We start from the raw sequence: 24636 nt of genomic DNA on the forward strand, positions 1-24636 counted from the left end.
GTGACAGCTATCAGAGGATGGCAGGGGGGCTCTCCATTTTCCAAATGATACAGTGGAAGTATACGCAGGGTCAGGGTCCCTTAGCAGCACCTGAGCCATGAGAGGCCTGAGGATACTTGGCACAGGCCAAACAGAGCCACTAACGTCCTGTGACAGCCTGTCCTTGCCCTCTAACAGCAAATTCCTTTTTGTGGGGTAACATGTTAAAGAGCTAGGTTTTAAAAGATAGGGCCAGCCTCCCTGACAGTTTTGCTGTCTGACCTGATGAGGTGAAGCTTTGGTGAGGCCTGTGGTTCCTTTGGCACCTCCAGCCCAGCCCAAGGACAGAGTTTCCTGAGTGTCTGGACCTTTCACTAAACAAGGACACTCCTACCCGTGCTAGTCCACTCACACGTACAAGCCCCATAGGATAGCAGTGTTGATTTTTGGTGCATACCAGGTACCAACTATTAAGAAGCCAGGACGAACAGTTGTCATGGAAACCATTTTAATGCTAGGAAAATATTTTTACCCATTGCCCGAGGAAGCTGTGGGCCTGGCCTACGTCCCACGGGACAAGGGGCCCCTGGGGAACCATTTACTGAGCCACAGCCCCTGCCCCTATTTCCGCTCAGCACAGGAATGCGTTTGGTCCTTAGACTTCTTCCCTGTTTGGGAAACCACAGTGCCACTGCCAAGGTGGCATGTTTTCCCATCTTGCAGTGTTCTGCCGCAGCCCGCTGGGAAGGGTCTGTGGGGGGAAGCATCCCACTTGTAGGGCGCTCGCTAGGCGCCAGGTCTTGCGATTGTTTTCACATGTAATCTTATTCCACTTGAACCGATAATTCTGTGACGTGTTGTCTCCATTCCACTAATGTGGGAACTGGAACTTGGAGGTGAAGGGACTTGGCCAAGGTCATATAACTAGTTAGTGGCAAAGCTGAAGATCTGAACCCAGGCAGCCTGGCTGCAGAGCCACTCTGTGCTTAAAGTAGGAACCAAAAGCAAGGACAGTGGTTTTTGTTGCCAGATATTCGCACTGGTTTGTAAAGTTCCCTTTGGAAGGAAGGTAACACGTGCAGTTGTAAAGACAAACTCTGAAAGCAACCTTCCTTCCAGCTTTTGGTCTGCAAAGAGAAGGCTTTGTGGGGTGGGTGAAGAATTACCCAGGAAGTGTGATTGCTGGCGTGGCTGGCTGCGGTACATAAGCAGGGCAGTGTCCACGGGTGACTGGGTTTTACATTTGTTACTTAAAGCTTCTCTGAATTCTGCCACTCCTTTCCTCCATAGTGCTTTCCCTTCAGAGGCAAGATCTGAGGGCAGATGTGAAGGGAAGAGAGCAGTGGTTTGGATTTGCCCAATGGTTTTATGAAAAACGGGAGAGCAGAGAGGAAGGTCATGAAAACAGCCTGCCTCTCTTGGGCATTCTGATTCTAAACTGATAGGATCTCTCTTGGGAAGAGGGTCCCACATGAGCACTGGCAGGCTCTCCGGCCTGGAAACACAGCACAGACACACCTCAGGGGGAATTTCTCCAGCCTGTCTGCCAAAGAGAAAGCTTTGCTTTTGTGAATGCTACACAAGCTACAAATGCAGTTAAGTGGCCGCCAGTGCTGATTATACTGTGCTCGAGAGCCCAGCTGGAGGCCCAGGACCCATCTCACAACTGCTCAGAGCAGCCAAGATTCAGCTCAGTGTCCTTCAGCTTGGAAACAGGGATCGTGATACTCACAAAACATGTAACATGTTACCCCACTCTTACAGTGTACTTGTCACAGCACTCCTGTCCAGTGATCAGAGATCAGGGTCAGCTTTACATTCCTGTGAAAAAGTGACAGTCACTTAGCTTGAGCCCTTGGGGTCCAAGTTCCAGCCAAGGGCAGTATGGGAACCTGGGTCCCTGCCTGGCATTAAAAGCACCCTGACATCAGTTTTCACAAAGGCGGAAGACTGATACCAATCTGACATTTGTATACAAGGGTTGGGAGCAGTCTGTCACCCAGTCCTCCTGGTGCACAGTTTGCCTGTCGGCAGACACCACAGCCTGGCACTGCAGCACCAACAGGTTCTAACAAACCCCTGCAGAACGGAACGTGTGAGGCCTTCGATTAAGGAAGGCAGTTCCACACCCTCGCATTCTCCACTTCTTCCCAGAGAGGAAGAGAGCTTGCTGGCAGCGCCCCAGCCCAGCCAGGGCTCCTCGAGATCCTGAGGCAGCAAGGTGAGGAGGTTATTAAGGGGCATATGGTGGATGAACAGGGAGACCGGCGAGCGCCAGGGCTCTTGGCTACCAGGCGGTTTCCCCAGAGGTGATCTCCCCCCAGACCGGCGAGCGCCAGGGCTCTTGGCTACCAGGCGGTTTCCCCAGAGGTGATCTCCCCACGGCCAGTCTCCTCGGCTTATCTCTGTCCTTTCCCACTAACCTCTAGCCAGCCCGTAAGCCAAACAGAAGCGGGGGAAGGGGAAAGGAAGCCAAAGACAGCCTCAGAACACCTTGTGTGTTCTGCTTAGCTGGCGTCTACGGCTGCACGTGCTGATCGATGTCTCCACCTGGCTGAGGATCCATGTTCTACTTCCAGGATGTGTTGGGGACGATGAGACACCTTCTTGGCCCCAGACCTTAGGCTTTCTCAGTGTCTGTCCAGGTGGGGCTGGCGGCAGAACCCTGCAGGGCTGCCCGCCAGAAAGCAGGCAGTCCTGGCCCTGAGGGAGATAGAGGGGCCCGACAACTCGGGCTTCACGCTGATGGCTACAGGCCTCTTTCTAGACTTTGGCATAAAAGTATCTTTTTCCTCAAGTTAGGGGTAAGAAAACAGTCATGAATGCTTGGAAGTACACTGAAGCCCTCGCATTCAAATTGGCCTCAATTCACCGTGTGCCCAAGTCCAGTCCAACAGCTGACTGGACTTGATTTTTTATAGAACTGGTAAGTCACTCAAGACAGCTGATCTTGGGCTTTTCTTCTCCTACAGAGAGGCACTGCCCCTGGTGAAAATAAACCAGAGGACCCCATTTTTATACCACAATGGAATGTCAACACTGGCAGGAACCGCCTCCAGATGAAGAATTGGGCCCAGAGAGAGGAGGTGTCCTATGCAAGGTCTCAGAACTGGGGTAGAGCCAGGGCATATGGCTTCCTAGCCCAGAGTTAGAAAACATTTGATCCTTCATGAAGATAAATATTAAAAATATCGCCAAGTTACCACCAGTCCATAGTGAGTAGACCTTATTCCCAGTGACTTTGCCCAAAAGGCTGCACATTTTCTAACTATAGTCTAAATCGCTTAGAAAAATTGAAAAGCTGCAATGTTCCATTCAGAATGCAGTCCTGTAGGGCTTCCCTGGTGGCGCAGTGGTTGAGAGTCCGCCTGCCGATGCAGGGGACGTGGGTTCGTGCCCCGGTCCGGGAAGATCCCACATGCTGCGGAGCGGCTGGGCCTGTGAGCCATGGCCGCTGAGCCTGCGCGTGCGGAGCCTGTACCCCGCAGCGGGAGAGGCCACAGCAGTGAGAGGCCCGCGTACCGCAAAAAAAAAAAAAAAAAAAAGAAAAAACGCAGTCCCATTAGGTGACAGGCTCCACTGCATGGTCTAAAATTAATCAACGTTTATCGGCTGTATAAAGGATGTTGTAGTGGGACGTTTTATAGAGCAGGTAAACGGAAGGGACGGCACACTCGGGGAACACGTGGTGGTTCAGGGCCGTGTCCATTTCGTCCACATACTCCACCTGCAGGGCAATGTTCAGTGCCTGGGACAGGGCCGTGATCTGGATGTGGTCACACTCCGTGGCCATGGGCTCTACTTCCTGCAAAGGTCACAATGAAAAAACAACCCAGTTGAGGATGGAGGCCTGGCAGAGGACAAGTGAGAGGTCCAACCCTGGCTTTCGTGGTCCTAGGTCAAAACCTGTGCGCTGGGAAATAATCTCCACAACAACCTGTGAGGCAGATGTTGCCATCTGCATTTTCCAGAGGAGGAAACGCAGGCTCACTGAGGAGGTGACGGATAGGCATTGCCGCAGTTGCAAGGCTTGAATCTAGATCTTTTGGATTCTGGACCCCCTAGCTGTGAGAAGAGGACACTACTTTGAAGAATCTGGAAAGGGGGGCAGGAGTTTTTCAGCTTGGGCTTCCTAATGCACAAAGTCAAAGAATCTCAGCAGAAAGGGACTTTATCATAAAGGGGTTTCAAGCTTATGTGCTTACAGAGGGCTGGGTGAGCGAGTGGGTGAGTCAGTGGAGACACAAGCTGCCTACTGAGTCCCAATAACTAGGGCAGCTGCCACTTAGCTCCTGCTGGTTACTGCCGGGCAAGAAGAAGGCCTGGGAAGGACTTCCCTGGCGGCGCAGTGCTTAAGCTCTGGGCTTGCTACTCTGTAATTTTGTGAACAGTCTAGTCCAAAGCCCTTATTTCTCAGATGAGAAATCTGAGGCCCAGAGAGGGAAAGTGACTTGCCCAAAGCCACACAGTTTGGGCAGAAGGAGGATGTGTTCCGGCTTGCTAACCTAGTGCTCTTTGAATTGCAATGTAGACATGACATCCAGGTCCCCTGGTTAGGGAATGCTGGTGCTAAAGTCTCCTAAGGAGAGAGGGATGAGAGCGGAGCCCAGGGCCAGAGGCCGAGTCCCCAAAGCCTGGGCCCCGAGGACCTACATGAGTGCAGAAGTCTTTGATGTCCATCTCCTCATCGATGAAATGTCGGAAGAAGTCTCCGCGGTTCCTGATGAAGGCTGATGTGAGCAGGCGCAGGAACTGCACGATTTGGTCCGAGGAGCTCTGGTCGTTGAACACCTTCAGCAGGCTGGACACGGAGCTGTCCTTCTCCACGAGCTCTACCACACTGTAAAACTGCAGCCCTTGGGCCCTCAGCCAGGGGACGGGCAAGCCCCGCCCCTCCCTCCACGGGCATTTCCATCTTCAAATCCTCAAGTTGAGGCGCCAAAATCAATCAATCAGATCCCGCCAAAGCTCAGTAACAGGGTTAGAGAGATTCTGTAGTGAGTCCCTCAGCCCGGAGTCACGTCTAAGGAGCAGCGGTTAGTCTCCCTCCTCATTGCCGTGGTTGCAATTCTTATTTACAGATTCAGAACTGACAGTCTTCCAACCCCACCGCCTTCACTAGTGGGGTCCGGGGAATGGGGTGGAGAGGGGAGGGGCTGAAGGAGGCTGGGGGAAGTTTCCAGCCTGAGAGCTAGTGCCCCAAAGGAGGTACCTCCTCCCAGAGAGACGGCAGGGCCCTGGGCTCCCTGTTCCCTCCATGTCCCCACAAGCAGGAAGCAACCCTCAGCCCTTCCCCAGCTGGGAGGAGCCAGAGGGGCGCAAGGACAGAGCCCTGGGCGGTGAGGGGACTCCGGCCAGTGCCCGCTCCTGTCTGCTCTGCCAGCGAGGGAGGAACTGGCCCCTCAGCTGTCGTGCCCAGGTTAACTCACAGCATTAAAGAAGTTTTGGAACTTGTGCTCCTCGAAGCCAGCAGCCAGAAGGTCGTTTGGGGTCTGCAGTACACGCTCTTTGAACCTGGAGGGGAAAGACTGGTACTTACAAGGAACTGCAGGGGGCGCTGCTGTGACATCAGCTGTCATCCCACTCACCCACCAACCCCCTACACACCTGAGAGGGTACGTGTCATTTTTCTACTAGGACTTTTTTTCTAGTAGGACTTTTCTACTTTTCAAAGCACTTCCACGTGGACCACACACTGATTTGTTCCGTCCTCCCCTGTACAGTCATGGGAGGTGGGTAGTATACCCATTTCACAGATGAGGAAATTGAGGTAATCACCACCCACTCCCAGATACATTGATTCTACCTTTCGAAGGTCTGTTGACTCTGTCCCTCCTTCCTGTCCCCAGGGTTCCTGGTGTGTCAACACCATCTCTGGCCTGGGCCACACCCAGCCTTCCCTCACTCCTGGTCCCCTCTCCACAGGGACCTTAGAGTGACCTGCCACAGCCTTCTCCCTCAGGACACAGCTCCTCAGCACAGGTGTCCCGGAAGGGCCCCTGCCGAGCTCAGCAGCCTCATCTCTAGTCAAGTCTCACAGCTTCCCTCACACCCCACAGTCACTACCCATTTGCGTTTTCACCCCTTAGCCTCCACTGTCCCCTTAGCCAGGGATGCTCTTCTCAGAGGTGTGCTAGCGCTGGTTTGTACCTGCTCACAAGAGCTAGTTGTTAAATTTACGCATTTTGCCATCCAGGTGTTAAACAGCCATTATTTAAGAATCAAGTGATGTAAACTTAAATAACTTTAAAACACAAATTATAATCTATGCTCTCGAGGTAATCTTTGTCTATTGGGCGTGGATGGCGGCAATATGATTTGGACTATAGCATGTGTTACGTATCTCTTCCCAACTCCCTGTTCAGTGACCCCATGATGGTAGCTTGGAAAAAAAAAATCATGACAAGAGTATTTATACTACAGAAATCAACTCGCACCACAAATCAGGCCTCCCAGCCAAACAACCACTAAACTTCGGCCAGCACTGACCATCCCTCGAGACCTGGTCCAGGGACCCCTGCTTTGTTAGTGCTCCCACTGCAGGCCCCATCTGGGACCTGTCCTGGTCCCCTTGGGGATGGCGAGGAGCTGCCCCAGGACACAGAGTTCAGTAGCAGAGATGAGATACAGTCCAAGCGATTGGTCCACAGAAGGGGGTGCATCCCCCGCAGGAAGGACCAAGTGGAGAGGCTCTGGGGGACCAGCTGGCATGGGCGTAACCGCAGCCTGTCCCCTGGGAGGGGAGACCAGACTCTAGGGTTTTCACGAGGGACTAAAGGCACAATGAGAAAGGCCTGGGAGGCTTAGGTGACCTGTGGGACAGGGGAGGTGAGGGGAGGGTGGTGTGTGTGAAGTGGAACCATCTAAGCTGGAAGGTGAGGCGCTTCTGCCGAAAGGCAAACCACCAAAGGCTGGGCCGGCCGGCGTATCTGAGCCCGGTTTGGCCAGGGCAGGTGTAGGAAGGAGTGCTGTGCTGGGAGCCGCAGCCCTGCTGCTAAGTCGCTCTCCGGCTTTGGGCCATAGGCTCCGCTTTCGCATGGCAGGGGTGATGGTAACAGGCCTCCACGAGGGGTGCTGGGAGGGCCCCTCTGGCCACTGTTCTGTGAGGCTGTGAATGTGCACAGCTCTGTTCCCAGCTTTCCTACCTTCACACCCTTCCCCTCCCTGGCCACACACTCCTGAGCCCCCGCCGCATCCCCCCACTCATTCCTCACCAACGACTGCTGGCCCCGCCGTGCCAGCCCTGGGGACACAGAGACGGCGACACAGAGACCCAGTCAAGCGAGGGACGAACACCCAGGGCAGGACTCCCGCCCCGACGAGGTGAGGGAGGAGAAGGACGGAGTCAGGACTTGGAGCACAGGCCCTCTCAGAAACACACCAGCTTTAGTGGGACCTTGGGCAAGTCACTTAACCTTTCCGAAGCTCAGTTTACTCATCTGTAAGATGGGGTAACACCCTCCTGGTACTTCCCACTGGACCCCACTTGGATGGCTCACGGGGATTTCGGACTTAGCAACATGGACCTCCTGCTTTTTTAACTCTCAGGCCAAACCCCAGGCACCCATCCTCGACTCCTCTCTCTGCTCACACACCCCACTCCAGCCACGAGTGAATCCTGTTGGCGCCACCCCTGCAGGGCTCTGCGATCGACCTCCACCTGCTCAGGCCACCGTCACCACCCCTCCTCTGGGCTCTCCTGGATCACGTCCCCTGCTGCTCCCTGGCTGCGCGCCGCGGCACTTACCCTGCACGCAGCAGGCCGCACATCAGGCCCCTTGCTCTCTTGAACCCTCTGTGGCTCCATCTCATTCAGGCCGACATTCAAGGTCCTTAAAAAGGCCCCTGAGGCCCTACCCCACCTGCCCCCGCTACCTCTCCAACCCCTACTTAAAACTGCAGCCTCTACCCCTGGACAACCTGGCCTCCTTTCCTGCCTGAGTTTTCTTCCCACAACGCTTATCACCGTCTGACACATCAAGTACGCTTCGTATCCACTGTCCCTCTTTTCCGGTTAGGATGCCAGCTCCACAGGCAGGGTGTTTTGTCTCTCTCGTTGGCTGCTGCATCCCCAGGGCCCACAACACAGTCTGCGTGTGGCACCCAGTTGGGCGATGGCTGCAGGAGCAAGGGGGCCCCGGACGGAAGGCAGGGTAGAAACCTGCCTCGGCGAAGGAGTTCTGGTGCCGGAGTCCACGGTTCAACCACAAGGGCTCTGTGACCTGTGGCCACTCTGCACTCTTTCCCAGGGTATGTGGGGAAGGGTGTCTGACAAGGAAGCCCGGGGTCCTCATCCAATCCTGTAAGGGCTGTGAGACCTCCAAGGGCAAGAAGCAGCTCTCAGCTCCTTGCTCCCCAGCATGGTCTGAGGCCCAGCGGCAGGGGCGGCTTCTCCAGGAGCTTGTGAGAAATGCGGAATCCCCCGCCCTAGAGCTACTGAACTGGAATCTGCATCTGAAGAAGATCCCAGGGGGGTTGCACAAATGATGAAGTATGAGAAGCCTCGAGCTAAGCCAAAACCCGAGGGTCTAAGGGAGGATCGCTACGGGCAGCAGCTGCGGGACAGAGGGACCTTGGACAGCATCAACTCTGGATCCAGGCTGACCAGGTGGACCCCTGGGTTACTCAAGGTCAGCGAGATCATCCAGAACAACGGGGCAACGCTTCTTTGTGTTCTCCTTGCAGTGAGTCTTCGAGAACGCACCCAACGCAACTTGCCTAAGCGCACTGAGACCGGGGGGCTGAGAGTGCCCGCTAGGTCACTGTGCCTCCCCAGCTGGCCCCTTGGCAGCCCACCCAGCATCCCCTGTGCCCCACTCACTTGAGTATCTCCCTGCTCTTCCCCAGCAGAGATTCCAGGTAGGAGTAGCCCAAGGCCCGGTAGAAGCAGTTCCCATCCCCCTTGGTCTTGCGGATCGCAGTGAACCTTTTGCTGAGTTCCTGCGGGGGGCAGAGGAAATGTGGGTGTCTGCACCAACAGCACCCCCGTCGTGTCCCGTCAGGGCCGGGGCCCCTGCCTCCCCCACGTAACACCTGCTTCCTCCTCTCAGACTGGCTGCCCTTCACGGTGTCCCAACTCTCATCCCACAAAAATAAAACTACTCAGAGTGTGTCCTGTGTCAGACACTGAGCACGAACGGGGTGGGGGGGTCCCACGGCCCTGCCCTCGGGAGCCTACAGTCTGAGGTGAGATGGACAGTCAGATGATCGTGACAGGAGGACAGGGGAAGCGCCGGGGTGCCACGGAGCAGTGGCATCTACATCAGACTTCAGCAGTCCAGGAAGACTTCCTGGAGGAATGGCACTGAGAGGAGGTGCAGCGGCGTGCATGGTGGGGCAGTGAGGGTGGGCATGCCTGTGAGGTGGGCCAGGAGGCTGCAGAGTCGGTAGGAAGGGCCTCCCCAGCCTTCTCCAAGCAGTCTGGCCAGTCCTTCAAAGGGTTTCTTGGGAGGTGTGGCCTCCCCATGCCACCCGCTCCGGCTCTGCTCCTGGCTGTCAGCTTCCCTCTGAAACGGCCCGGAGTCCCCATGGCTGCCTCCTGGGCCTGCCTACCATCAGGGTTCTGACAGCAGAGCTGGTTTTCAAGGGGTCCCACCAGAGTGGAGCTGACAGGGCCCACCAGAGGCAGGCCGTAGGGAAGGATGCGCTCCTTGAAAACTCCATCTCAGCTCCCGAGGGGGTTCCAGGGGACACGAGAGTCAGTGTGCTGCCCAGCCTTTGCTCCTGTCCCGGCGGGAAGCCGAGAGGTGGAGAGGGGGCACCAGGGGAGCGCCCAGGCTCCTTCTTGTTCTGTGACTGTCCATGCATCCTTCCAGCAACCCTACCCCCACTTTTTCATAGCCCAGCTGGAGTGGGCTTTCCCTCCTGAGAGATGCCCTTGCAGGGCGGTTACAAAGACGACTTTTATGAGGTCGGCCGCCTGGTCTAAATGCCAGCTCCTCCACGCACTAGCAGTAGGGCCGTGTGCTTGCCATTTAACTTCTGTGCCTCGTTTTTCCTCAGCTGTAAAACGTGGGTAATAGAAGTTCTGACCTTGCAATGTTGTACTGAGGTCTCAGGGAGAAAGGAAACACTTAGGAGAGTGCCTAGCTTTTTAAAAACAAAAGTGCTATTTTTTTTTCTCTTTGCAGCGAAAGGATTTCTCATTAAGGCAAATGCCCAACATCACAATATTCTGGGAGCCCTTTAATTTGCCCAGGAACCTGGTCCAAATGCGAAGCCTTTTTTACCTTCAAAGTGTCACCTCTTTCTCTGCTCCCAACTCCAGCCCATTTCATCTAGGCTCCCCTTCTTCTGACCCTCTGCCTTACCTGGATTTTCCTCTGGTAAATCCTGTTTTCAGGATGATCCCGAAGAATTGACAGAGTGTCACATTTTTCTGATATTAGGTTGAAAGATGCTTCACTCTGAAAGACAGAAAAAGGAGCGAAGCTGTAACAATTTTCAAAAGAAGCTGTTGGGCTTTCACCAACAGAAAGCCTCTGAACTGCTGGCTGCAGGACACAGTGAATGTTACCTCCCCCCGACAGAAGCATCTCCGGGTGTGTGACTAGTATCCCAGACGCCATGGTCCCCGGTGGGCAGGGAGCCAGGGTCAGGCCCACCATACAGGGGTATCAACTTGTAACTTCCAAACTGATTCGTTTTATAGAACATAATACCTCAGTGCACAAAAATAAATTCAAAATGGTTTAAAGATTTAAATGTAAGGCCTGAAACCATTAAACTTCTCTAGAAGAAAACATAGGCAGTAGGCTGTTTGACATTGGTCTTAGTAACATTTTTTGGATATGTCTCCTCAGGCAAGGAAAACAAAAGCAGAAACAAACAAATGAGACTACATCAAACTAAAAAGCTTTTGCACAGCAAGGGAAACTTTCAACAAAAGGAAAAGGCCATCTACTGAATGGGAGAAGCTATTTGCAAATAATATATCTGAACAAGGGGTTAATATCCAAAATATATAAAGAAGATATACAACTCAACATCAAAAACACAAACAACCCAATTAAAAAACGGACAGAGGATCTGAATAGACATTTTTCCAAAGAAGACATACAGATGACCAACAGGCCCATGAAAAGATTTTCAGCATCACTAATCATCAGGGAAGTGCTAATCAAAACCACAGTGAGGGGCTTCCCTGGTGGCGCAGTGGTTGAGAGTCCGCCTGCCGATGCAGGGGACACGGGTTCGTGCCCCGGTCCGGGAAAGATCCCACATGCCGCGGAGCGGCTGGGCCTGTGAGCCATGGCTGCTGAGCCTGTGCATCCGGAGCCTGTGCTCCGCCATGGGAGAGGCCACAACAGTGAGAGGCCCGTGTACCGCAAAAAACAAAACAAAAAAACCACAGTGAGGTATCACCTCACATCTGTCAGAAAGGCTATTATCAAAAAGACAACAAATAACAAGTATTGGTGAGGGAAAGTGAACACTTGTGCACCATTGGTGGGAATGTAAATTGGTGTAGCCATTATGGAAAACAGTATGGAGATTCCTCAGAAAAATTAAAAATAGAACTACCATATGACCCAGCAATTCCACTTCTGGGTATTTATCCAAAGAAAACAAAAGCACTAATTAGAAAAGATATATGCACCCCTATGTTCCCTGCAGCATTATTTACAATAACCAAGATATGGAAGCAACCCAAGTGCCCATCAACAGATCAATGGATAAAGAAGATGTGGTATATATATGCAGAAGAAGATGTGGTATATATATGCAGTGGAAAATTATTCGGCCATAGAAAAAGAATGAAATACTGCCGTTCGCAGCAACATGGATGGACCTAGACATTATCATACAAAGTGAAGTGAAAACAGAGAAAGACAAATATTACATGATATCACTTATATGTGGAATCTAAAAAAACAAATGAACAAATATAGCAGAACAGAAACAGGGTCATAGGTGCACAATGTGCAATACGTATTTGTCCCCAAATGCAGACACATTCATAGGAAAATGACTGTTTACCTTCTACTGGCAAATCTTACCCCATTTATCTTTAGTATAAAAATATGTCCATCCACTACAATAAGATAAAAAACGTGTAGGATAAATTGATAAATTCCCTCACACTGATGTTCCTGGAAACCGCTGTTGTCTTTGCTCCAAAACTTGCTGAATTAGGAGTTGCTGCTGTTTCTGTGAAAACTGCACCACTTCTGGACTTCTTAGTAATGACCGTCTTTTCTGATTTAACACTTGTTCTAAAAGAGTAGGTCTTGCAGGTCGATCCCCAAAAGATCCTGTTCTCTGTTTAACAGTGGAGAGTGTATTACCTGCACTTTCCTCGAGTTTGACGTTTCCTGCGCCACCAGGCTGGGCGGCCCCACCGCAGTTCAGGGCCTGGTGGCTTTTCTGCTTCTTGTACTTATCCTTGGACATCTGGTTGCGGTGCTTCTTGCACATCCACGGCTTGTGCTGCTTGGCCACCTGGCTCGGGGTCTGGCTGCAGCCCTCGTAGGTGCAGGTCTTGCTCACGCTGCCCCCGCCGCTGCCCCGTCTCCGGGCTCCACCGCTGCCGGCCTCTCCCCCAGAGTGGGTCCCCTCGTCCTCCAGATCCTCCAGACTAGCTGTGCTCTCGCCTCCCCCCGGGGGGGTCCAAAGTGTCCAGCAGGTCTGCCTCGTCTTCTCCCGCCTCCCCCTCGCCATCCCCCCCGCCACTTGGCACAGGTACCGATCAGGCAGACTGGGCGCTGCCCCCCAGGGCCGGAGCCTGTCGCAGGGCGCCCTCGGCCACAGCCTCGTCCTGCCCTCCACGGGGGCGCGTCACCAACAGGGTGAACTGCGAGGCCGCGGCCGGGCCGGGGGCCCCGGGGCGGAGCACGGCCCTCCCGCGCTGCTGAGACCTGGTGGGGGTCCACGACCCCGACCCTTCAGCACCTGCCGGGCCCAGCTGCATTTAGCAAACCAACGGCCGGGAACCCACTAGAGGAAAAGTCTCCGGCCATCATTTTTGACAGCTGTCACTGGGCGGCCTCTCAGCCTCCTCACTGACTAGACAGTGGCCTCCACCCAATACCGCAGTGCTTGAAAAGGAGCCTTCGGTGTTACAAACCCCTCCCCATCTGGAGAAATGGGTTGGATTTTGATGATGAGATTCTCCAGAGCTCACCACCGGAAGCAGAGAGCTGGCCCACAGAATTGTACAATGAGGCGTAAGGGACTTCTAGGCTTACCTGGTCTCCACCCTGGACAGACTCTAAACTTCTGTCTGACAATGAGCTTCTTTGGCTCTGATTCCTGTACTCGGCATCCAGGCTCTGTGACTGGGAAGCGGCATTTCTGGGGGGCCTGGAAGCTCCCAGCCCTCAAAGGCTCCAAAGTCACGCGGGCCTCCCTTGCCAGCGGGCAGCTGTCAAACCATCTGAGACCTTCCATTCACTTGATTCCCCAGGGCCCCTCACAGGGCCCGAAGCAGAGCAGGGGATGAGATGTTTGTTGAATGAATGAATAAAAGCCATCTCCCCGGTGAAGCCTCCCTGGTTGCCCCACCCCATCTGAATCAGGCTTGGGCCCTCCCTTGAACTCATGCTTTGTTCCTTTTTCTCCCTTTCTGGTGGCCCCAAACATGCCCTCCCGAGACGTGGGACGCCCGGGCATCTTCCCAGACGAAAGCCAAACAGTGAGAAGATGAATGTTGTCCCTAAAAACAGCAGGAAAAGTATTTCTAAAAGAAGGGAGAGAGCATGCAAATGCTTGTGGGTGGGCGAAGGGATTCTAGGTGTTGTTTCCGGAAGCTTCTCTTCTGTACCCAATCTTTGTTGCAAAATTCAGTCAGTCTCAGGCTCCTTCCTCACTTCTGCTCTGACACCACAGTGGCAGGCTGGCAGGGCAGGGGAGAGCCATCAGGAGGAATCAAATAGCCATCCTGGGGCAGATGCTACGAGCTGCTTTCCCATCAGCCATTACCCATTTCTTCCCTACAGACAGGATTCCTGTTTTACTCTGGGCAATGCGATGGAAAATGCCTGGGCTAAGTCATGACAACCCTAACCTCCTCCTTACTGATTTTCCTAGCCTCCCTTGCAGCTGTGGGCAGCCAAGTGACCGGGGCTGGCCAACTGGACTCACAAAAAATCTGCCGGGGGCTTTGGGGAAGGCTTTTGGTTTGGGATGTAAAGAACAGAGACAGCATGTCCGCCTCCTCCTTCTTCCTGCCTTAATACTGATGCCACGTCTGCATTCCAGTAGCCATCCTGTGACCATGAGGTTGAAAGCCAACGCGTGGAGGATGGTTTGATGATCTGCTGCTACCCTAAGCCCAAGATGTATGAAATAATAATGGATGCCATTACTGTACACCAGCTGTGTGGCCAAGCTCTGGGACCGAGGCTTACATATTCCCATTATTTCATTTAATCCCGACTGACAGTTACTAAACCCACTCTACTGACAAGGTTGGGTCCCTTGTGCCAGGAAGAGGTTTGCTGCAGATCTGCCTGACTCTGAAGCCCATGGAAATTCTACCAAGCCAAACTGCTAAGCAGACAGAGCTCAGAGTCCAGGAGCTCTAGAGGGACCAAGGCTGCTAGGCCTCAAAGGAACACTGTGTGCAGGGCAGTCTGGGGCTTCTCACCTTCAGGCTGGGCCCCTGCAGTTCCCCCTCCATCCGTTACAGGCAGAGTGCTCAGCCCCGGACCTCGGTGCCTACAGCAGGGTCCCCCAGTCTGAGGGCTGCTCATCACAGGTGGAGTGAGAGATCATTTATAGGTGGTGTCTGGACATGGGGGTTAGAAGACATTGGCGACATTGGGAGCAAAACTTAATCTCTTTTCAACTTTCTTCAAACCTTTTAACTGCACCAAGGAGAAAGCAGGCTTCCAGTGTACCTTTAACTCCTTTCCACTGTGCTAGCCTCTTTTGAAGGGTGAGAAGGCCTCTCACTTGGAGCATAAAATGTTCCATTTTCATTTGCAATTTTTTTAACTTAAAACAAAACTTGTTAACTTTTTAAAAATTTTTTGGCCATGCCTCGCAGCATGCAGGATCTTCCCCGACCAGGGATCGAACCCGCGCCCCCTGCAGTAGAAAGCAGAGTCTTAACCACTGCACCGCCAGGGAAGTCCAAAACTTATTAACTTACTAACTTCATTGGCATAGTTATAAAAAGTGAACATGTTTGGACCTATTCTAAATCATGGAAGACTTACATTATTGGCATAATAAATACCAATGGCTGGTGTACAGTTAATTTTGCACTCATACGGTGTGCTCATAAAGCGAATAGCCACGGGATCCCATGAGTTTCAGAATTTACAAATCCACCTCTGCTGACCCGAGGGTAAGGCGGGATGACAAACAGGTACTATTCAGAAACAGCACGTGTCCCCACTCGACAATGCCCATCTCACGCACTCACCCACCCGCCGTCTCCTTTCATTCCAAAGTCCCATTATTTACCTATCTCACCAACAAAAAGTCTTGTTTTTACCCACAGCAGACTTAAAATTATGGTTTGGGTCTTTTTAAACAATGGGCGATTAAAAAGCAGCGCAGCTGTATTGAACGCTGCTCGCGCTTGGAGTGCCCCCCAAAAAAGACGGCAAATGGTGTGGGAGGATGCATAAAATCAGTTCTGTTTGATGGGCAGTTTCTGAGAAGGTATCGCTGCGAGAGTGGAAAGGAGTATAAGGAATTAATCTTACATATGTAGAGATAAGTATTTAAGATGTTAGAAAGCCCGCCATCACCAGTCAAAATGAGAATGTTAAAGGTGGGTCAGGAAGGGGAAACGGGCCTCGCTCAGGGAAGCCTCCCTAGCTTTTCCACTTGCCACAGTCATATCGACTGGGCATTCGAGACAAATTGACTTAGGCTATTTAAAAGTCAACTTAAAAGAAAAATATTAAACAGCAGTTTGGGGGCGGGGGGTGGGGGGCTCTGGGTCGCTGAGAGCCAAGCTCGTCACACGCAGGGTTCAAGAGACCCACTGTGAGCACCGGCCTCTGCAAGGCATTCTGTCACCTTTTCCCCCTTCATCCCTGATCGCTGTGCCCATCCCGCCATCCCCCCACCCTCTATAGGTATTCCCTATGGTACGTCTTTCAATACGTATCTGCCTTTTTAAAATTGTGCTAAAACATACATAACACAAAATACACCATCATAACCATTTCTAAGCGTGCAGTTCCGTGGCATTAAGTACATTCACATCGTTGTGCAACCACTACCGTCCTTTCCAGAACTTTTTCATCATCCCCAGCTGAAACTCTACCCGTGAAACCCTAACTCCCCATTCCCTACCCCTCATCTCCACACGGCCCGACCCCTGGCAACCACCACTCTGCTTTCTGTCTCCATGAATGTGCCTATCCTAGGGACCTCATGTAAGTGGAATGTATGTCTTTTTTAAAATAGAGTTGTTTTATGTATGCACGTGTTTTAAATATACATACAAATTATTCTATAGATATCGTGGCTTTTTTTTCCTTCACTCAATACTATTTAAGATCCACCCCTCCTGACAAATGGCTCCCAGGTTGGTTGCCCTGCCCTGTAATGGAGCTGTGAGTCAGCTCCAGCGCCCCCTCGTGGTCCCAGGTGTGTTTACTGGCGCCACTGGGAGGGGTGAGTGGAGTGGGTTTCTGCTCTGGCGCCTTTAAGTCCCTGCCTGGCAGCCCAGAGTGACCCAAGTCAGCCCGGGTGGTCCCCGCCCCCTCCCCATCGGCACGACCCTGGCCACACCCCCGGAAGAACAGCCTCAGTATACGGGCCCATAAAGCAGGTACAATACTCTGGGTTTGACCTTGACTGACTCTAAGTGGTGGTTTGTTTTTTTAAATCATGGCCCCAAATTTCCAGGATGTTATGGAAAAAGGACAGGCCTCGCCTGACAACGTCCTGTCAGACCTAATCAGGTTACCTAATCCTAAAGGATTTTAGCCTTAAACTGCTGGTTTGCTAATTAACTAAGCCAGGCAGAGAGCACCTCTGCTTGGAAACAGCTTTGAGCTATTGAGCCGAGGAAGATATTTCAAAGTGAGAGAAGAATGTTTCTCCGATCATCAGAGCCAGCACGGAACCACCTACAATAGTGCTGCTGACCCCGCACTCGATCCCCATCTCTCATCCATATACCCCGCCCCCCCCATCCATATACCCCAATCCATGGATCCTGCCCCACTGGTGTGGCATCTGAAGCCCTGAAAGCTTCCGGTAAGGAAGTGACCAAGCAGAGCCAGAGTGAGGTCCCACTGCCAGGGCAATGCAGGAGCTCCCATCCCACAAGCTGCTGTGCGCCCTGCCCACAGGAACCCCACGTGCCCAGCACTGTGCGAGCATCTCCAGGGGCCCCCAGCAGACGGTGGGGTGGCAGGGAGCTGCAGGGTGGGGAGGGCCACACTGCAAGGACTGGGCCCTGGCAGCTTAGTCCTGCAGGCCTGACCCATGACATGACCTGTGACCCAAACCAAACCCCTGCCCCTCCTGTGAGTTCTCCGTGGGCCCCTCTTGGAACAGATACAGTTCACTTCAGAGTTTGAATCCAGCTTCTCTGAGCTTTCACGAGAGGTGAAACAACAGGAGAATGAAGTACCACAAGGACAGGGTCCTTTGTCGCTTTTATCACAGTACTCCAAGTGCCTGGAACAGCAGCGGGCCCCCAGAAGGCACTAAGTAACCACTTGTTGAATGACGTAAGTTACCTTTGCCGGGAGGTCACCGTATGCCAGGCGCTGGGGATGATCTCACTTAGGCCTCGCAGTAGCTCTGTTTTACAAATGGAAACTGAAGCCCAGAAAGGTCAAGCTCTTTGCCCGAGGTCACACAGTGAGGCAATCCAGGGAGAAATTTCAATGCTGGTCACCCAGCACATCAAAGGTATTCAACAGACCTGGGTGCCTTTCTGCCCCAACTCTCCACAAAGAGAACCCACCTGGCCCTCGTGGGCCCTATCATCACTTCCTGATGGCTCCTTAGCAGCCCGGCCTTGGGCTCATGCGTCTGCCTACAAACCCCCTATAACGTACCCTTGGGCGCCTCTGTGTGTACCCCCAACCAAGGCTCTGAGGTGCTGGTGGGCCTCTCCTGGGCCCACCCTGGGCCCCGGCGGGCAAGGCCAGCCGTTAGCCTGCCGGACCTCCCTCTGAGGCTGCTCTGCTGGTGTGCTGACCCCGGGCCACGAGTCAGCCTCGTGAACCAGGCCCAGCCCCGAGAAGCCACAACGCACCGCGTGGCCTGACCTCAAGCTACCAACTGCTCCACGGCAGAGGCCGGAGCCTGCAGCCTCACCACCAGAGGGCCAGGGCCTAGAACACAGCAACCACCTCCCCTCAGAAGGTCCCTGCCACTTCTAGAGGCGCCCCGTGGCTCCCAACCTGGCCTTGCCTGCTTGGGGCTGGGGTCTCCACAGGGGGCTGTTTGCAGGGGCTGGAAGGAAATGGCTTTTTAAATGTCTCCTTCAGGGTATGATGTATAATATACCGACAAACGGGATAATCAAACGTTTTTATTGATGAGTGATCAAAAACATTTGGAGGCCCAAGATTCAGGGGAGACCTAGTGTCCTGAATTGCTTCCTATTGCTGCTGTACAAACAGCAACTAGTACAAACTCAGTGATTTAAAACAAGGTTTCTTATCTTACATTTCACGGGGAGAAGCCACTCCCTTACCTTTTTCGGTTTCTAGAAGCTGCCTGCATTTCTTCATGATCCCTCCCTCCCACTGTCAAGTCTCCTCACTCCCAGCCTCCTGCCTCTTCCTTATAAGGACCCTTGTGGTTACATCATTGGGCCCACCTGGGTACCCCAGGGTACTCTGTCCATTTCAGGACCCTTAATTCATCACAACTGCAAAGCCCCTGTTGCCACGTGAGGTACCCTAGTCACAGGTTCTGGGGATTAGGATGTGGGTGTCTTCGGGGCACTGTTACTCAGCCTACCACCCACATGCCCCCATCTCTGCAGTTCAGTTCAGGAAACAGAGAAGACTCTGCATCTGGACCCCTACCCGCCTTGGGTCACAGTTATTGGCTGGCCTTGCAGAGACCCCGAAGTCAGATGCTGGCCCTCTCTCATCTGACCCTGGACTCATACATCCTCCTAACGGACCCTCAGATCTCCCGCCCTGACTTCCCCCTAGAGCTCCGGCCTCAAACACCACCAGCCACCGGGATGTCTGACCAAGATCCCAGAATTACTGTGCCCCTAACTGCTTTCTCTCTCCACCCCTGCATCCCCTCCAGGTGTCACCAGATCCTCAAAAGCCCCTCCATCCAGACAGAGCTCATGCCAAAGACCGGGGAGGCCTCTTCTACTCCTCCCCCTTCTTCCGTCAGCTCAGCTCCTGTGTCCGTCCAGAGCTGCCACCATCTGCCCTCAGGGAGGCTGCACCACGTGTCTGCCCAACTGACCTCCTGGCTCCCGCTCCCAGCCCCCAGCCCCACCATCCTCCACAGCAGCCAGCACAGGCTCCTACCATGTGAAGCAGATGAGGACATGCCCTTTCCCAGTTCCCTCCAGTGGCTTCCTTCACATGGGAGAAGACTCAACCTCTGGATGACAACCACCCAGGTCCTACCCCATCCGGCCTTGCTCCCCTCACTCTCGTGAGCTCCAGTCACAGTGACCCTCCTTGTGTTCCCCCAAGACACCTCAGGGCCTTTGCACATGCTGTGCCTCTGCATGGAATGACTCTCGCCTCTTTACGTGACTCAGATGACGCAACCTCCTTCCCTGACCACTCTGTGAAAGTTGCCCCTTCCCCACCCCTACTGCCTTGACTTGTTTTATGTCTTTTGAGCTCTCTGACATGTAGGTTCACTCATTTACTTGCATGTTGTCTGTCACCTTCCACGAGAATGTCAACTCCATGAGGGCAGGGACTTTGCCTGCCTGTCATGACTAGATTCCCCAGTGCCTGCCGCACAATAATGCCCCCAAAATGGATAACGAGCAGATGAGTGAACAGATGTATGCGCTGGTCTCCGACTCCAGCCTGGCCACTTCCAACCCTCTGTCCACTCCATTGCCAGATGGCATCCAAAGCAACCATCTCTTATTTGTCAAAAATATGTTATGGTCCTCGCCCCTCCCCAGCCACACCTGCAGAATAAAGTCCAAAGCCCACGGTGCAGCATGCGAAGCCCTTCATGGCACATTCTGACCCCACCTGCTTTTCTAAACTCACCTCTCCTCCCTCCCCCAAGCTCCCTGCATCCATACAGACCGCTCACCTTTCCCAGCATATCCCACTCTTAACCATGTTTACAGGCCTGTAAGCACACTGTCCCACCGTGACCGGAATACACTCTTCCCCAAATCCTTCCTGAAAATTCCTATACATCCTTCAATACCCCATTCAAAAGACTCCTTTGTGAAGCCTTCCTCAACACTCCCCACTCCCTCAGAATGCATGGCTCCCTGCTGTGCTCCCCAAGCCCATGGTCAGGCCTCTTAGGTCATGACCAGTAGCTCAAGAATTGCTTGTGTCCAGCTCTGCCTTGTCCAACAGGCAGTGAGCTCCTAAGAGTGGGCAAGCCCCTTGTCTTTCTCATCAGTGCCCAGCATGGGGCTGGACTAGGGTACCTACTGGGGCTTGTTTGACAAACCAAAGAACAAAGCACAGAAGGGCCCTGTGGTTTTGCTATTCACATCCGACCCTCGTTCTTCACTGAGTGTTAAATGCCCTTTGAGTGAGCATGAGACCCCTCACTACCTACAACCTCTGCCAGTGGCAGCCCCAGGCTTTGTCCTCACCCTGGCCCCTGCATTCCCAAGGGGTTCTGTGTCTTCTACCTGGGACCCTTCATCAAGCTTAGCCCCGTGACTTTGAAACGAACACAGAAAGAAAACACCGTATTCTCCAAAGACATTCTCCTCTGCCCACCACACACACACTCACCTCCATCTACACCACACAGACTCAGAAAACCACCAAAGGGCCCAGCACGGTACCTGCCAAACAGTAGGTGCTCAATAAGTGCTGGGTGAACAGAAGAGAACACACCCTGCACTGCCTCTGCCGCCCCCACCCTCCCAGGATTCCCCGGCAGACGTCCTATTTTGTGAGTTAACAACGTCATCCCTCTCCAAGGCAGCCACGCCACCCCTCACAGGCTGAGGGCTGATGCTCTGACTCCATCTGCCCTCTGACTTCCGGTCTTGTGAGTCCAGGGCAGACGTGAGGATGGAGTCAGAGGCCTTACTGTGCAGCACGAAGGCCAGAAGTTCAGGTCCCAGCCCTCACCACCCCTGCCATGCTCTCAGCTACCCAGTGGTGGCTGGAAGCCCCGCCAGCCTCGGCTCCAGGGTGGCTAAACCCATTATTACCTCAGCTCTGGCCACTCCCTGGCGGGCGATGCAGAAACACCTGGGTCCTCTTCCAGGAGCAGCAGAGCCAGGTAAACCCTTAGGTACTGGGTAGAAGCAGGAAGCTGGTGCTTCCAGATGCCCCAGAAGCCCTCAGCCACACCCAGCAGCAGGCTGGTTTGTCTAGGACAGGCCAGCACAGATGACCTGGCTGCCCACACCACAGTCAGAATGTGTCAGACCGTGAACAGTTTCTGACCTGTGCCCCAAGCCAGCGGCAGCCTGCATTGGTGACCCATTCCTCTGCCCAGACATGGGAGGGAGGAGGCCGAGCACGAAAAACCAGGCACCCGTGCATGCGCGTTTGCAGGACGCTGTTTTCACAGGGAAAGCCGTGCCCAGTTATCTGAGCCAACTGATCCACTCGCATCACCTCACGTGGTGCTCACAGCAGCCCAGTATACAGACGTGAAAAATAGTGCCGGGGATGGGAAGCGACCAACCAAAGCCTCTTGGCCTTCCAAGGGATGGAGGTGAGATTTGAACTCAGGGCTGTGTGACCACAAGCCAGGCCACCAGTCCTTATACTCTACAAGCTCCCTGGAGCAGGGGGGCTCAGAGTTGAAGAGTTTTAGGCACTCATCATACCTAGTCCTCTGCAGAGTGCCTGTCCCCCGCCTCCCCTTGCCCCCAAGATGGACTGATGTAGTAATACAAAGAGCACTGGACTGGGAGTCCAGAGGCTTGGCTTCAGGTCCAAGTCCACCACGATCAGTCCCAGCCCCCTCCCTGTCTGGGCCTCAGTGGCCCCAGCTGACCAAGCCCCGGTTGGCCTGGCTCAGAGGGTCTCTAGGGCCCTTTCTGCCTTCTGAATCAGGGGTTCCTCTAGTCTTTGCTTTGCCGGGACCCCTAATTCACGTGTCTCACAACCTGAGACAGCCTCTCCACGTGGGTCCTAACTCCGAAGACCTTCTGTTGACGTGTAGGTCGGAGAGGATGTCCGGACACCCTTGCACTCCCCAGGTCCACTCTTGGGGCTTGGGAGTGGGAGGTCTCTCATGGCTGAGCCCTCGGATGGCTGGGGCCGTGAGCTGCCGACTGGAGGTCTACTTAACAAAAGGGAAGCGACCCTTAGCCCTGGAGCCTCCGGGTGCCCACCGTCGAGCGGCACTCGGGGACAGCCGGGACGAACGCGCCGGGACGAACGCGCCGGGGCGGGAGGCCTGGGAGCCGGGCTGGGTCTCCGTCGCTGGCCGTCCACGGGGGCCTTCCAAGGAAGGACTGGGGCCCCCGTATTCCTGGGGTGTCCGAACGCATCAGGTCTGACGCCGGCGGCCGAGCCTCGCGCCCGACCCCCAGTCCGCGAGTGCACATGCGCCCAGGCGGCGACCCCGCCTACTGAGCCCCCCTTCCCACTCCTCCTTCCCCGCTTCCCCGCTACGACCACTGACCATAGTGACCGGAGCCGTCGGGCCAGGTCCCGCCCCAGAGAGGAGAGATCGGTGCGGGAGGGCGCCCCGGGAACCACTGGCTGGCTCCGCCGTTGGGTCGGGCGGCGGGGGCTTCGAAGGCGTGGGGGCGAGCGGAGAATACACCCGACCGCTCCGCAAACCAGAGGTTAGACCACCACTGTGTCCCAGCAAGACACACGCCCCTCGATTGACGTCTGAGGCGGACAATCAGAAGCCAGGTCACAGGACGTCACAGAAAGCGGGTGGAACTTCACGCGCCTCCAGCCTATCCTTTGGGGCACACTTGACAGGGTACCGCCTCCTTTTAAAGACACAGAAACCTTTTAACTGGCAAAGGAGTTAGCCCAACCCAGGTTGTAAAGGCTGAAGGGCTTTTGACCAAAACTGCAAATTGAATTCTGAAAGATTAGCTGGCCCTCATTAATTCATAAACCAGGTCATATAAGTATAGTTTGCTCAAGACCAGAGGACAGGCGCTTAGGGAACACGTGTCCAATAACATGAAGTTACCTGCCTGCGTGTGTAGCTTCAAAATAATATTTTACACCCTTCCAACTCCTGAATCAGTAGGTTGCCACGCACCCAATTAATGTTTGTCGAATGAATGAATTTCCAGGATCTTTGATTCTGTGCCTGTGGAACTGTACGGCTATATACAAGGCACAGACCGTGAACCACGCTTGGTGACTCACCCTGCATACGAGCTCATTATTGCTGAACATCAGACAGAGGAATATGTATCGTTCAGAGATTCATTCATTCACCAGCCCTTGACCGCTGGAAGACGGTGCTCTGGGTGGGGAAAGGGGGCTCCAGTGAATTGTATGCGGCCCTTTTATAAGTATTAATACTTCCTGGAGCATGTATTAAGTAATTCCACACCACACTCTCACTCCCCTGCCCCAGGCACCAGGCTAGGCTCTTGAATAGACAAACATCTGTATCTTTCAAGTGCATATCATTTACTAGTTGGGGAGTTTGGGGTCAATCAAGACTCAAAGAGCCATAATAATAAAAGCTAATTTTTACTGAGTACTTACTGTGTATCCAGCATCATCCAAAACTCTCAAACTGGGCTTCCCTGGTGGCACAGTGGTTGAGAGTCCGCCTGCCAATGCAGGGGACACGGGTTCGTGCCCCGGTCCGGAAAGATCCCACATGCCGCGGAGCGGCTGGGCCTGTGAGCCATGGCCGCTGGGCCTGTGCATCCAGAGCCTGTGCTCTGCAACGGGAGAGGCCACAACAGTGAGAGGCCCGCGTACTGCAAAAAACAAAACAAAACAAAACTCTCAAACTATATTATCTTAATTTTCTCGCAACTAGTTTATGGCGGTAGGTCCTATTATCCTTGTTTTACAGACAAGGAAACTGGGACACAGGGAAATTAAGCTGCTTGCCCACGTTGACCCAGGACACAGTGGGATTCAATCCCAGGCGGCCTGACTCCAGAGCTGGGTTTGAATTTGCTCTGCTGAGGAACAATGCCCGTGTTTGCAGGGGCTGTGTACTCCCAGTGCCTCTTTTTGCACTTGGAGAGTTTCTGCTCTGTGTTTTTACAGCCAAGGAAGCTAGAGAGGTGACAGGCACAGCGCAGTGCTACTCAGCTAGGAAGAGGCTCAGCTGGGGTGGATCCCAGACTTCTGACTCCTCATCCAGTGCTTGGTCCAGACTGTGTTAGGTAGGCTTCACTCGCTGGAGGAATGACTGAGCCAGGTGTGGCCCCTGCAGGTGTGGGCGAGGTGTCTTTGCTGAGGAGAGCCGGGAAGGGCCTGCGAGGGCATTGCCTGGGGCCTGGTCTCAGGCTTAACCCTGGTCAAGCCCACATCTGAGGCATCTGGGGCTTCCAGAAGGAGGGCTTCTAGGAACCCTCATGCTGGGCCATACTAAGCCCTGGGCCTTTGGCCCATCTCCTTCTCTCCCCAGGCC

At 53.8% G+C, this 24636-nt stretch overlaps 1 protein-coding gene, 1 long non-coding RNA gene and 1 pseudogene across 2 annotated transcripts; all 3 read right to left on the minus strand.

Annotated features, from left to right (window-relative positions):
* Positions 1–470: 470 nt before the first annotated feature.
* On the minus strand, positions 471–3465 carry LOC132529505 (uncharacterized). Its single transcript, XR_009543489.1, has 2 exons — positions 2473–3465; positions 471–1800 (listed from the first exon to the last, which is right to left on the minus strand). It is a non-coding gene; the product is annotated as an uncharacterized LOC132529505 (long non-coding RNA).
* A 45-nt stretch (positions 3466–3510) lies between these two features.
* OTUB2 (OTU deubiquitinase, ubiquitin aldehyde binding 2) lies at positions 3511–22865 on the minus strand. Its single transcript, XM_060166003.1, has 6 exons — positions 22690–22865; positions 10290–10385; positions 8801–8919; positions 5409–5493; positions 4633–4827; positions 3511–3784 (listed from the first exon to the last, which is right to left on the minus strand). Exons 1-6 carry the CDS (start codon positions 22690–22692, stop codon positions 3578–3580), a joined length of 705 nt encoding a protein of 234 aa, XP_060021986.1. The 5' UTR covers positions 22693–22865; the 3' UTR covers positions 3511–3577.
* Positions 12058–12889, minus strand: LOC132515580 (regulatory factor X-associated protein-like; annotated as a pseudogene).
* Positions 22866–24636: the final 1771 nt, after the last annotated feature.

Source organism: Lagenorhynchus albirostris, chromosome 1 (assembly GCF_949774975.1).
Source record: "Lagenorhynchus albirostris chromosome 1, mLagAlb1.1, whole genome shotgun sequence".
NCBI lineage: Eukaryota > Metazoa > Chordata > Mammalia > Artiodactyla > Delphinidae > Lagenorhynchus > Lagenorhynchus albirostris.

Bases quoted from the DNA above. Each gene is read 5' to 3' on its own strand.
- OTUB2 (XM_060166003.1), bottom strand. The intron at 4,828-5,408 runs GTGAGTTAACCT...CAAGGGCTGCAG, and splicing joins TCCAAAACTTCTTTAATGCT to TTTTACAGTGTGGTAGAGCT. The intron at 3,785-4,632 runs GTAGGTCCTCGG...TGACCTTTGCAG, and splicing joins TCAAAGACTTCTGCACTCAT to GAAGTAGAGCCCATGGCCAC.